This window comes from Porites lutea, chromosome 10 (genome assembly GCF_958299795.1).
Source record: "Porites lutea chromosome 10, jaPorLute2.1, whole genome shotgun sequence".
Lineage (NCBI taxonomy): Eukaryota > Metazoa > Cnidaria > Anthozoa > Scleractinia > Poritidae > Porites > Porites lutea.
The window spans coordinates 16,959,697-16,972,077 of record NC_133210.1 but is presented as its reverse complement, the minus strand read 5'-3'; the positions used below and the strand labels follow the sequence as shown (position 1 = coordinate 16,972,077).

The 12,381-nt window shown below is 41.6% G+C and overlaps 1 protein-coding gene and 1 non-coding gene across 3 annotated transcripts in view; one reads left to right on the top strand and one right to left on the bottom strand.

Annotated features, from left to right (window-relative positions):
• Positions 1 to 1,010: 1,010 nt before the first annotated feature.
• The window catches only part of LOC140950626 (mediator of RNA polymerase II transcription subunit 12-like protein), a 43,565-nt gene continuing 32,194 nt past the window's right edge, over positions 1,011 to 12,381 (bottom strand). For both annotated transcript variants that reach the window (XM_073399867.1, XM_073399868.1), the window contains exons 29-40: positions 11,571 to 11,818; positions 11,077 to 11,209; positions 10,107 to 10,175; positions 9,830 to 9,948; positions 8,913 to 9,042; positions 8,277 to 8,447; positions 7,688 to 8,000; positions 6,247 to 6,640; positions 5,477 to 5,795; positions 4,809 to 5,025; positions 3,467 to 3,835; positions 1,011 to 2,407 (exon numbers count right to left, since the gene is read on the bottom strand). In XM_073399867.1, coding sequence (XP_073255968.1) covers positions 2,184 to 2,407; positions 3,467 to 3,835; positions 4,809 to 5,025; positions 5,477 to 5,795; positions 6,247 to 6,640; positions 7,688 to 8,000; positions 8,277 to 8,447; positions 8,913 to 9,042; positions 9,830 to 9,948; positions 10,107 to 10,175; positions 11,077 to 11,209; positions 11,571 to 11,818 — 2,706 coding nt within the window. In that variant the 3' untranslated portion in view covers positions 1,011 to 2,183. The remainder of the gene's footprint in view (positions 2,408 to 3,466; positions 3,836 to 4,808; positions 5,026 to 5,476; positions 5,796 to 6,246; positions 6,641 to 7,687; positions 8,001 to 8,276; positions 8,448 to 8,912; positions 9,043 to 9,829; positions 9,949 to 10,106; positions 10,176 to 11,076; positions 11,210 to 11,570; positions 11,819 to 12,381) is intronic.
• Trnas-cga (transfer RNA serine (anticodon CGA)) lies at positions 12,024 to 12,097 on the top strand. Its single transcript has one exon. It is a non-coding gene; the product is annotated as a tRNA-Ser (tRNA).

The window sequence follows — 12,381 nt, the reverse complement described above, 5'->3', positions numbered from 1 at the left end:
CACTGTCCTCTCACAGCTTAAAAACAACCGTAAAACAACGAAAAACAACAACAAAAATCCTCTTCTTTTGCCATCCTGCAAACCTGCACAGAAGCAGCCAAGCTGCTACCTGATTGGCCAGCTACGTTATTCCCTCCTTTTGATTGGCTAAGTTCTGGTCGTCGCAGACGCGGCAGCCACGATTTTCCCGCGCTTTCAGAACACAGATTCCTCACAGGGATTCCGCGCTGCTCAGTTCTGAAACCAATATACAAAACAAATGTCACAAATACAAACAAAACAAACCAAAACAAAAGAAAGAAAGAAAACATGAAGATAAAAACAACTACGGTTGTTCAAATAGTTTTGAAGACGCAGGTCCTCGCAATGAGGTGTACCCTGGAAAAAAAAAAGGGCTGATAAAAACACTTCTTGTAAAACTGCTTGTTTCCTTTTCTGTATTTTTACACTCGCAGATCATAAACAAGTAAAAAAAACTTAAAACGCCAATACCGTTAAACCAACCGACTTATCATAATCAACAAAATCAACAAAAATAGTTACGATCGGGCCGGGTTGTTCAAAGCTGGGTTAAGATAATCCAGGGTTGGTCTGAGATTGAAATTCAGATGTGAACGCTTAAATTAAATAGCGAAATCAATTTAACTCTCTTTGTCTACAATTTGTTTAGAAGATGCTCTAAATAGAATAAAGAAAATTATCGGAGAAAATGCTTTTGAACAAAAGAAAAGAAACCGGGATTAGAATTTAACCCCGGGTTAGCGATAATCGACATACGAACAACTGGGTCCAGGAGTATCAACTTCCCGCGCCCCTGGCCAGGGAAAAAATAGTATCTACCCTACCCCCTGCCCCCCCCCCCGCCCTCAACAACGCCCCAGCGTAACGGTTCCCAAGTTTCAGTGCCAGCACAACACTTCACTCAGCTCAGTAAGTTAGCCAGTGTTTAGTCGCACCCTCCTCTCAAGAAAAAAAATCGTGAAAGGGTTAAAAAAATTTAAAACAAACAATAATAGTTTTACCGAAAGTTTTTATTTAACACTTGCTCGCTCTGCATAGCAAGAAATCAAAAGATATATTATACATTAGTGATGATTTAGCCTTGACTACTATTTACAAAAATAACAAGTATTGTAAATTGAAATGATAAAACGTACGATTTGGTATTTTTTTAATAGTAAAATAATCAAAAGTTCTTTGTATATGAGGACAAATAACACGCCGAGTTCCCATTTAAATGGCCATGAAAAGTCTTCGCCCCTGAAATAAGACGCGCAACAGCATATGTTCATATAAATCATACAGCTCGTGTCAGGTTTGAGATGAGTCTTGGTTTCCTCGTATAAACAGCACTTAGATTGTGTTCGAGATTTAACACTTCTCAACACAGCGAGGTCTAAAAGTGGTTGGTTTTGTCAAAAAGGCTCCAGGTCCGGGTTGTTCGAAGCTGGGTTAAGATAACCCTGGGTTAGTGCGAAATTTGAACTCAGATATGAGAGATTACAAAGCAAATTCAGTTTAATTCTCTTTGCCTACAATTTGATAATTGGATACTCTAAAAAGAATAGAGAAAACTATTCGAGAGAATGCTTTTGATAAAAAGATAAAGAAACCCGGTTAAAATTTAACCCTGGGTTAGAGCTAACCCGCGTTCGAACAACTGGGCCCAGGTCAGTTTTGCGACGCATGTGCGTTAAAATTTTGAAACTCAACAGAAATGAAAAGATTGTGAGGTAACGAAAATAACGATCATATCCAGACAGTGATCCAAATTTTAATTTGCTTTCACCCATAACGACGAAAGGGCTATTCAAGTATACATTATGCATTACATATCTCTGTCTCTTTCGAAGATGTATCAAGTCGGTAGAAGACAAGACGATTTCCCAACATACAACTTGAAATTGTATGTTTTGTTTTCCCAATGTAGGTCATGTGATAATACTCCAGAGAAATGTTTCCTTCAAATTTCTTATTCACCTGCATACGTACGCATAATTTATGCAAAGCCAAAGGTCAAATTCCCTTGAGACCTTAATTGGTAAAAGAAAACAAACAAGCTTAAGAGGGCGATTATCCGTCTTTTCCGGAAACATTTTGACATGAAATGCACATGCGTCGCAAACTGACCGCTCCTGCTGCTGCTATTGCTGCTGATAACTGTCTCTACACAAGCATGCTCCTCAAAACTGTGGGCCCTGATATTGAGGGTTTGTAGTGTACTGTTGTTGCTGGACCTGCTGAGTAAGGTCCTGAGGTGCTGGAGTGGAAAGCTGCCGCGTAAAGGAGATATCTTGGGCTGAAGTCACTTGCCTCGGAAGCCCAATTTCAGGTGGCGCCGATAGCTGCCTCTGGAGGGAAATGTCAGAAGCCTGTGAAAACTGCTGTTGTAGAGACATGTCGTGGCCTGCAAAATAACGACCAGGATGAGTATTCTGCCGCTCATCATGGAATCTCATTCGTCACTTTAAAGCGAGAAGGAAACTGGGCCGAGTTAACTTTCGCAAAGACTTGTGGTTACTATTGTTGACTTAATAAATGAAATGATATGTGTGAAGAGAAAAACAGAAAAAAATGTCGACTTGTAGCACTTATAAAGTGCTCCTGAACACGTGGATTTCATGCGCTAATGACTCCCTCCCTCCTTCAGTGAACATTTTTATGAACTGAAGTTGTTACTGTCTTGTTTTTCCTCAAAGCTTTGGCTCACTACTCGCTTTCTATGACGCAACAGATAATGAAGAAGTTAACTAATCAGACTGCAATCTTCGCGATAGTGAGGATCACTTACGTCGGGCTCAAGCCCCTAATCATTCACAACAACTCATCGGACGAAGAGGTTAACATTGTTTATTATTCATTCAAAATATTTCCCCGATTCTGATTGGCTAAAAGCACACGATTAATTCACCATAACCAGTTACTGATGACCAAATTTGGAAGAAATTTGACTTTAACGAGGAAATGACGTCAAAAATGCAGCGTTCGTGCAGGTTAAGGCACCGTTAACCGAGAAGACCTGGGGACGAGGTTGAGTTGTTTTGGTTGTGAACTTGAAAAAATGGCGGACATTTCACTCGTTTCAAGAGTAAGAACTAGGCGAAAAAATAGCTAAAAACATGGCAAGAACAGCAAGAAGACAACTCGAAGGTCGATATCTGCTATTTGGAGAATATTTGCGGAGCTGGACAAACCTAAACATAGACTATCGAAGATGAACTGAACATCGATGTCGATCGATGGATCGATGGAGGTAAGCATGTTTTAGCTATGTTTTTAAACTAGGAATTATTTTGAATGAATAATAAAACAGTTATTGAATTCGGCTTTCGTATCATATGAAGAATTATGGAGATCTCGGAAGGTGTTATCCGCCTCGGCCTACGGCCTCGACGGATAACACCCTCCTCGATCTCCATAATTCTTCATAAGATACTCAGCCTCATTCATTAACTGTTAATTTTACCTGAAATCCTTTGTAGTTGTCTCACCAGCTCTGCAGTCGAATGACGTTGCTGTTGTTGTTGTTGCTGTTGCTGTTGTTGTTGCTGCTGCTGTTGTAGAGCAGCCGCAGCCGCAGCTGCTAGTAACCTCTGTTGTTGTTGTCTGTCGATATTGCTCTGCTGGTATTGTGACTGAAACGTTTGCTGCATCTGCGAGACCGCGTTCATCTGCGCATGGCCCGATGACACAGGCATTTTATGCTGTAACGTGGCTTGCGGTTGTGGTTGAATAGTCCGCTGACCAGTTAATGTAAACTGCTGTTGTTGCTGTTGCGCTTGTTGTTGTTGTTGAGGTTGTATAGCCCTTGTCAGCGCCTGGGATACAGTTAGACCTACGACAGAGAAAACCAGTCGAAAACTGCAAAATTTTTTATTTTGAGGTTTTAAATTCAATCAGTAGTAAAGTAGATAAAACAGCAACACCACGAAGGATTTAAGGACAGAACACAACAACAACAATAACAATAACAATAACAAAACTTTAAGTTTAATCGCTAAGGGAACCACTTTAATGTCGCTTCAATACCCCATTACAAATAGTGCGAAGGGACTGGAAAAAACGTTCGTCATCACATGATTACGATTATATCAGAATTTCAATGTAACTGGAGAAAAGAATCTCCTCCGCTATACAAAGTATCACACAACACGTCGTTATTACAAAATGCCGCAGAACCGGGCTTATTTATATTCGGATTTCACTGTAGTTCTTTATTGCAGAAATCAAACGGTTACAGTTCAAATCATAACGCAACTAGCATCATTCGTCGAGCTATGACTTAACAGTTCTTTCCAGTTAGCTCAATTGCATAAGCGCCGGTTGGCCGAGTAGGAGGCCGCTAGTTCAAACCTCGCCAAAACTCAGGGTCTTAAAATATCTGAGGAGAAAGTGCTGCCTTTGTGATGGCATTTGCAAACGGTTAGACTTTCTAGTCTTCTCGGATAAGGACGACAAACCGTAGACCCCGTCTCACAAACTTTGCACATATAGTTTATTATGCGGGAGGTTAAAGACCCCACATTGTTAGTAAAGAGTAGGGGAGGTAGTGCCCGGTGTGGTGGTCTCAAATTTCACACTCACAGGGGGGATGGGTGGGGGGAGGTCGGGGGGCAGCATCACTGCACCATAAGCAGTCTTGCAAAAACTCCCCCCACCAGTGTTGTAAATTATCCTTGAAAAGCCCCGAGGGTTGTGGATAATACGAATTTTACAATTTACAAGTTGGCGATAACACAAGGACTCTATTGAGTTCTAATAAGCTTAACTACCGTATTTCTTCTGACTCGCAAAGGCGCCAAATGTACCTTGATAACCAGCGGTGTTGAATGGCTGCTGTTGCGTGACCATGCCTCCAAGAGAAGATGGAAGTGTCATGGTTGTCGGCGTTGATGGTGTAGAGACGAGATCGGGACGAGTAGCGACCTGGGTCCTACCAATGGTCAGAGACTGCGGACGCTGGGGTTGAGTGAAAGTGTATTGTTGATTAGAGTGCATCTGACCTGCACTCTGGACCGCTTGAAGCTAAAAATGAAAAAAAATTAGTGTATTTCGGTAGGTAAATCAAATAGTTCCGCCATTCTGTTTCGGGAGCTGCAGGGAATATGGGCTGTGATTTGAGGGGATGCAATTTTTCATCACTTATTAATCTGTTAGGTTGATTTGGATACACCTTGTAGCTGGTCGTTCTTCCATTCCAATCTCCCCTATCTGTATGTCTATGCACACCCACCCAGGTGGCTTATGTAATTGATGAGCACCCCTGAATTCTATATGATCTTCCGGAATGTCTCGATCGTCCGAGTTGTCTCCATATGCCTCAAGCAGATCGAGACAGATACAAAAACCCCTGATGCGAAACAAAACTATCTAGTCGATCGGAATCACCAGTGAATAAAACTTAAGTCTGTATGCTGATTGGCTTCCATCGGTTCGGATGATTATATGCGTGACAATGGTTCTTAAAATTTCGTACCTGGTTAGCCTGTGGTAAATGCCTAAGTTGCTGGTTGACCTGTTGCGGTTGTTGTTGCTGCGACATTTGATTTTGAAACTGCTGTGGGAGAAGAGTTGGCTGCTGGGACATAAACATGGCTTGCTGTATTGATTGAGTTTGTTGTTGTTGTTGCTGCTGGTGTTGGGGTTGCTGCTGTTGTTTTTGTCTCATTCTCTGAAGCAGCTGGGCACTTGACCTCTGTGTTTGGTGTCCAATCGTGTTCTGCGACGCCACGGAGTGAGAAACAAGCATCCTTAGGTTTGTTAACGGGTTTTTGATTCCTGCCGGATTTGTCAACCTTCCGAAGAAAAAAAAAACTATTTAGCACTTGACTTCACAGTCACAAATTTGATCATTCAAAATATAGCTAACGAAAAGTATTTTCTACTGACGCTAAGATGGAATGTAAGAAATGAAGACGAGAAAAATTAGATGTGTTATGTTGACCGTCCAAATTAAAACGTGAAATAGTGCGAGGACAGCAAAGAAATGTACCAAAGAAAGATTGATGTATTTATAAGAGCAAGCTTTCCTTAACAATTTTTCCTTGGTCGTGTGAGGTCGCATCTACACGAGCGAGTTTTTCTTAGCAAGTTGTCCTAGCGTGTAAGGGTACAAGGTTTCCTTAACAAATTATCCTTAGTCGTGTTAGGAGGCATCTTCACGAGCAGGCTTTCGCACAAGTTGTTCCAAGTCGGTGTAAGGGTGCACCTACACCAGTAAATTTCACGACTTCATTGACCACCCACCTTGGCTGCTGTTGAGGCTGCAAGCCTGCCTGCGCAAGCCCCCTCTGCTGCTGCTGCTGTTGTTGCTGTTGCTGTTGCTGTTGCTGCTGAAAGAGGACCTGTTGCTGCTGTTGTTGCTGAGTTGTTTGGCCGAACATCATTCCGGCCGGCGGTACCTGCATGTACTGCTGTTGCTGTGGATGTTGATGTTGAAGTAACTGTTGCTGCATCTTCTTCTGCGCTGCTGTATGGCCTGGAGGTTTGGGTGCCCTCTTGGGTCCTTTTTTAGCCTGTTTTTTGGCCTGTTTGCCTTCTGCCACAGCAACCTGATTTGGGGGTACGTTTCCTTGCATTGCGTGAACGGCAGCCATGTTAAGGCCGCCCATCACCAGTGAAGGTACCAATGGTGTGGCACCTAAATATAGTAAGTGATATCACATGTAAGATTATTAGGCAAATACTGTCGCATTGAAAAAGGCGAATCGCAGAAAATTGCATGAACTACTCCCTTAACACTGATATCAAGCTTTCTGGCCTTTAGATGAAACAGGCTTTACAGAGTTTCATATAACGTCTGTACTAATCGCCTTAATTGTATGACTGAATCCGCAAAATGAAGCGAATACTGTGTTCTGATTGGCTACCAAACGAAACGCGTGAGATGAGCCATCTTGCCCTCCCAGGATTTCTCGCGTTAGTCCCGCAAGTAAAATACTCTTTATGGCCATAAAATTAAACCTTTATTGACCAGGCTTGTTGGGTTCAGATGGCTGGATAGTGGCATAGTTCTTTTTTGTGTCTTAAAAGACCTCGAGTACGTCGCGGTCTTACACTAGCTCCAGGTTCTGATCTCTAAATACCAAGGGTGAGATAAACTGAGCGCACTGTTTGATAAAGCTCCCGAGACGTTTTTTCTTTCCCTGCGCCTCACTGTCGCGGCTTCGCCACGAATTATTAGGAATAAGGAAAGAAGAAAAAGCAAATCCCTGTTCCCAGGGTATATCGGTCCGGAATAAAAAAGGGGAAAAACAACTTGGCCAATAATCAGCCATGCTGACCTCAGTCTTGGTCAATAATGCATAATACCGTAAAATTCCGAAAATAAGCCTCGGGGCTTACATTTTTTCAAAGGCCCTTTTTGAGGGGCTTATTTTTGGAGGGGCTTATATTCGGAGGGGCTTATCTACGGAGGGAAATTTGCGTTTCAAAATCGATTGGACTAGCCTTATAGTTTAAAGTAAATTTACCTTTTTTGCTTTGTTTTATTTTGTATTTGAGGGCAATTTTCCAAGTACAATCCCACGGGGGCTTATATTTGGATGGGCGATTTAACGGAGGGTTTTTGCGTCACCGGCTTGGGGGGCTTATATTTGGAGGGGCTTATACATGGAGGGGCTTATTTTCGGAATTTTACGGTAATTCGTAACAACCAAGCGTCAAATGTACGGTTGGTGTTTTGTACCTTTACTATCAGCTGGTGTTTGCGGAGTCGATGGTTGACTGGATCGCTCTCCCGTTGCACCTTCCGTCTCATGTCTATCCTCTTCTTCATCCTGCTCATCTTCTTTGTCCGGCGCAGGATTAAGAAAGTAACTCAGAGGGCGCCGCCTTGGATGCGTGTGGTGTAGTAACCTTCGAAAATCCTGTTCATATCTTAATGGCTTGCGCTCAATTCGGACCGCACCAAACCACGCCCATGACAGGGGTGAGGGGTTTTTGTGACCTTCCATGAGTTCCCAAGCACTGATTCTTTGTTTGCCAGTGATCTGGAGACCCTACGGATACGAAAAGAACAGCGCAGACCAATTACGTTTCAATACATAATTTTTCTTACCCCATTGTTGTTTTGTTGCCCCATTCAGGGCCGCAGGCAGAAAAAACAGATGAAAAAATGATAATAATATGAAATAAACTAAAAAACAGACGAAACGGGAATTTCAACCCAAATTCGTTGAGAAATCACCACCAATCTCTCACCTTTAGTTCAAAAACATGAATCAAGTTATTAACGTCACTTTCAATCACAAAGGCAAACAAGCTAAAAACAATACCTGGCAACTTGTCCCTCCACCTGATGGGGTTTTGTCTCCGGCCTGTGCAGAGGTGGACGGTGTCTCTTTGACAGCCGAGACTGTAAGCACGCCGTGTGAGAGGGAGGGGAGAGGAAGAAGTTGTTTACTTTGCTGCATTATGTCACCAGGGTTTTTGCCAGCAAACTCTCGCTGAAAACGATAATATAAAAATTTGAATATTTGTAACCTATATCCATCCACACTTTAGATGAAACACGTGTCTGCAACACGTCAAGGGCGTCTAGTTCACTTTGGAAGACCAAAAATCTCATAATTGTACGAAACTCAATAAAAATGAAATGCATTCAAGAAGAAGAAGAAGAAGAAGATTCCCTGTTCCCTACATACTCGAAGTTGCGAACGCAACTTATGCAATTGCGTAAGAAGTCTGAAAAAGAAATCAGGACTGCAACGGACTCCCAACATCAGTGGCTTCATAGCTCAGTTGGTTAGAGCATCGGAACGATATCGCGAGGTCACGGGTTCAAATCCCGTTGAAGTCCTGAATTTTTTTTTTTTTTGATGATTCTTACGCAATTGCATAAGTTGCGTTCACAACGGCGAGGATCATTCTTCATTTGATCGGATTATTATTGCTGCTAAGAACAAGCATACCTTGAGTTTCTTGAAAAGTGCAAAAGCAGCTTTACGGCTCTCATCAGCAGACTGACCGTGAACTGAGTCTGTATTGGAAACGACGCTGATCAAAACTGATACCATGTCCAGCACGTTCGTCAATAATTCCCTTGAAGAAGAAGAAGAAAAAAAGGTTTTTACGCGTAATTAGGCCAACAGACCTCGTCCTTGATTAAGTTTCCAAAAAGGGTCCTGTGAATACGAGACGAAAAATAGAGAATGGTGGCCATTTTCGCTGTCTTATAAATTAACTTCGTTTTCACGCAAGCTACTTGCCTAATTTAAAGTTTAAAATATGTGATATCACAAATAATAAAGGTTTTCCTTGCCGCAAAACTATGTGATAAAACGCAGGAATTGGAACCTCGACCTCTTTTAAGTAATCTATGATTACTACTAGTATATCTTGTTAGCCCAGACCAAAGAAAGATCTTGAAATAGCCGAGAAACAGACTGCCAAATTTTTAGGCTCGATTTGTGCCGCTCCATCGGGTTCGGTCTTGAATCGGTTTCGGCTGGCAATCGACCGTACCTAATTCACAAACCCGGTGATGGATAGAGAGGGTTCTAAAGAATTAAGGTTTTGCAATTCAGTTGGTTTAGAATAGACATTTGATCAAGAGAAAAATATAAATTGAGAAGCAACGACGTTTCCACGTTTTGGTAAATTTTTATCTTTGTACCTTGTCCAAATGGGTACAATTTTTTCCGAATGGTGTGATATGTTTTTGTTGAGTAACGTATTACAAAATCACGTCGTTATCTTCATTATTACTTGAGTTTCATCATATAGATAAAAGATAGGCTATTATACCACGGTAATATCTGTAGTTTGCTTGTTCCAATTGGCATGAGTAAACCCTTGTTTTGTCTAATACTACTGGGTTAAAGCTTACTTTTTGGTAGGAAGCGAATCAGCAGTGATTGTCCCAGAGCTGACGAGCTGGAATAGTAATATGGCCCAATCACTTGACATCTGACTGCTACGTTGAATGGTGTCAAACATAGCACCCAACTAGAAAACAAAAATCATCATCCGTCGTCAATCGTGATCCGAAAAAAACAAACAAACAAACAAACAAACAAAACAAAACAAAACAAGACACACTCTCCTCTTCAATTTAACCTTCTTAAAAAAACTCAGACAAGTGTAAGTAGAGAGGGAAAACTAACCAGGCTGATTCGCAAATGTAAAGCTTCTTGGAGAACTTCTTTGCTTTTCAAATCCGTAGGGCACCTCTCCTGTAAGCACGAATTTAAAAAATACGCCATGCTATGAAGCAAATTGAATCTAAAAGTCTCTAATGTTGCCTACTCCTTTCATACGTTGTACAAGGCGTGGTCCTAACTTTGAAGCCTGTGAATGAAATCCTTAAGATACTAAGGCAGTACCTGTGGTTTACGGTCATCTCGCCACCAAGAAATCTACTTGCCAACACATAATAACTCTGCAATTCACACTGCTTACTTACGTGGGATTGTTACTTCTTCCTCAAGCCTATATATAAGTTTATCGATTTTAACGGACAGCTTACGTCGAACTTCTCAACTTTAGTTTTATTTTTGTAAACAACTGCGACTATCTAATATCTTAATACGGCTTATTTTTATCTCTCGAGAGGTGCGATTCATTTAAAATCCAACTGCCTCTCTTATGAAAGTTGGTTAATATTGTCACTTAAAACTTACCTCCTTAAATTAACAATTAAGACATATATATTTCTTGGTGGCGAATTCGTTGGTGGCGAGATGCTTTGGTGGGGAGGCGACCGGATACAAATACTGTACACGTACTGTTTTGCTGTTTATTTGGCCGTACAAGGTGGTTCTAAGTTTTGAATCTGTGGATGAAATGTTTAAGTGTGACCATTCAAATGAAAGCTATTGAACAGTGCTTTCCCGTGGTACTGCTTATTATGCTGTACAAGGTGGTTATACTTTTGAGTCTGTGGATGAAATGCCTAAGTGTGACCATTCAAATGAAAGCTACTGAACAGTGTTTTCCTGTAATACTGATTATTATGTTGTACAGGGTGGTTCTAACTTTTGAGTCCAAGGATGGAACAATGATACTCTTGAATGTAACCATGTAAACGGAAGCTACTGAGCAACATGATTAACCAAAATAAAGTCAATGACAAACCTCAGCAGGAGCAGCCAGTAGTTGACCTAGCTGACGTTGAATGGAGGAAAGTAAGGCCTCTCTCTGATCTTCTTGTCCCTTGAGACAAGCTAACACGAGCGACAGGAATGGCTGGGTATGAACCAGGGTGGGGCTACAAACACAAAGCGGTTAAAATAGAACATAGTTTGTAAATTTTAAGAAGCCCGTCAGACTCTTTTGATGTGACGGTGGACAACGTTCAATAGCATTCCTACCATTTTCCGTCAGGTAGCTTCTAACATAAACTACCCCGGGTTACGGGGTGGAGTCGTATGACATTTCAGACTACTCAAAATTCAACCCACATTATACGGACACCCCGTTAAAACGGACACTTTCTGTGGTCCTCTCAGTGTCCGTATTAACGGGATTGACTGTATTTTCCGTCCACTGTAGAATGCTACGAAATCTCTCCTTTACTATTACAAGCCTAACACATAATTATAACACTCGCTTCTTAAAATGTTCCTTACACGGATGACTTTACAGAATGATCCTTCCACCACTGTTTCGTGTCCAGTACTTCACCTGCGGCCTTCAGGAGTCGGCCTTGTACCGAGTTGGAAAGTTTGGAGATCAAAGGAGCAACAAGCCACTCTGGACCCTTGATCACTACAGACTTCTGGTTGCTATGTGCTGTTGCTAAGGGCGTGGTGTCGTGCCGCTGAACAAAGACATTCATGGCGCTGGTGGCGATGGCATCCAAAAGAGGTCCAGTTTCCTGGAATGAAAATGTTTTTTGAGAATTATGGCCACACCACAAAGAAATTTCGTTATGTAGTGTATCACGCAAGAGACCAAAATCAAACTAACGTCAGGGGGATATTGCCGTTTTAGGTCAAGTCTGTGCTGAAGTCATTACTACTTAACTCTACCCTTACACCAAATGCTCCTGTTACTGTTACTGACCCTTGCTCACCAACGAGTCCTCAGTAGCTCAGAGGTTAGAGCATCCGATCTCGAACACGGAGGGTCGTGGGTTCGAATCCCATCTGGGGCTCAGATCTTTTCCTGTGTCCTCTTATGGTTGATTCTTTACATCTCCCTTTATTTTCCTTTATAATATTACTATCAGTTGCATAGGTTGGTTGGTTGAAAGCACTGACACTTGAAAAAAATGGGCACAACTTTTTAAAATCCGTCTCCATCCTTGCCGTTGCAAAAGATAACAGGACTCGTGAAACAGTTTCAAAGCCTAAATAATGTCTTAATAAAGTCTTAAATAACAAAATAAAGTCTAAATAGAGCCTAAATAAAGTCTTAAATAACAAAACTCGACAAAAA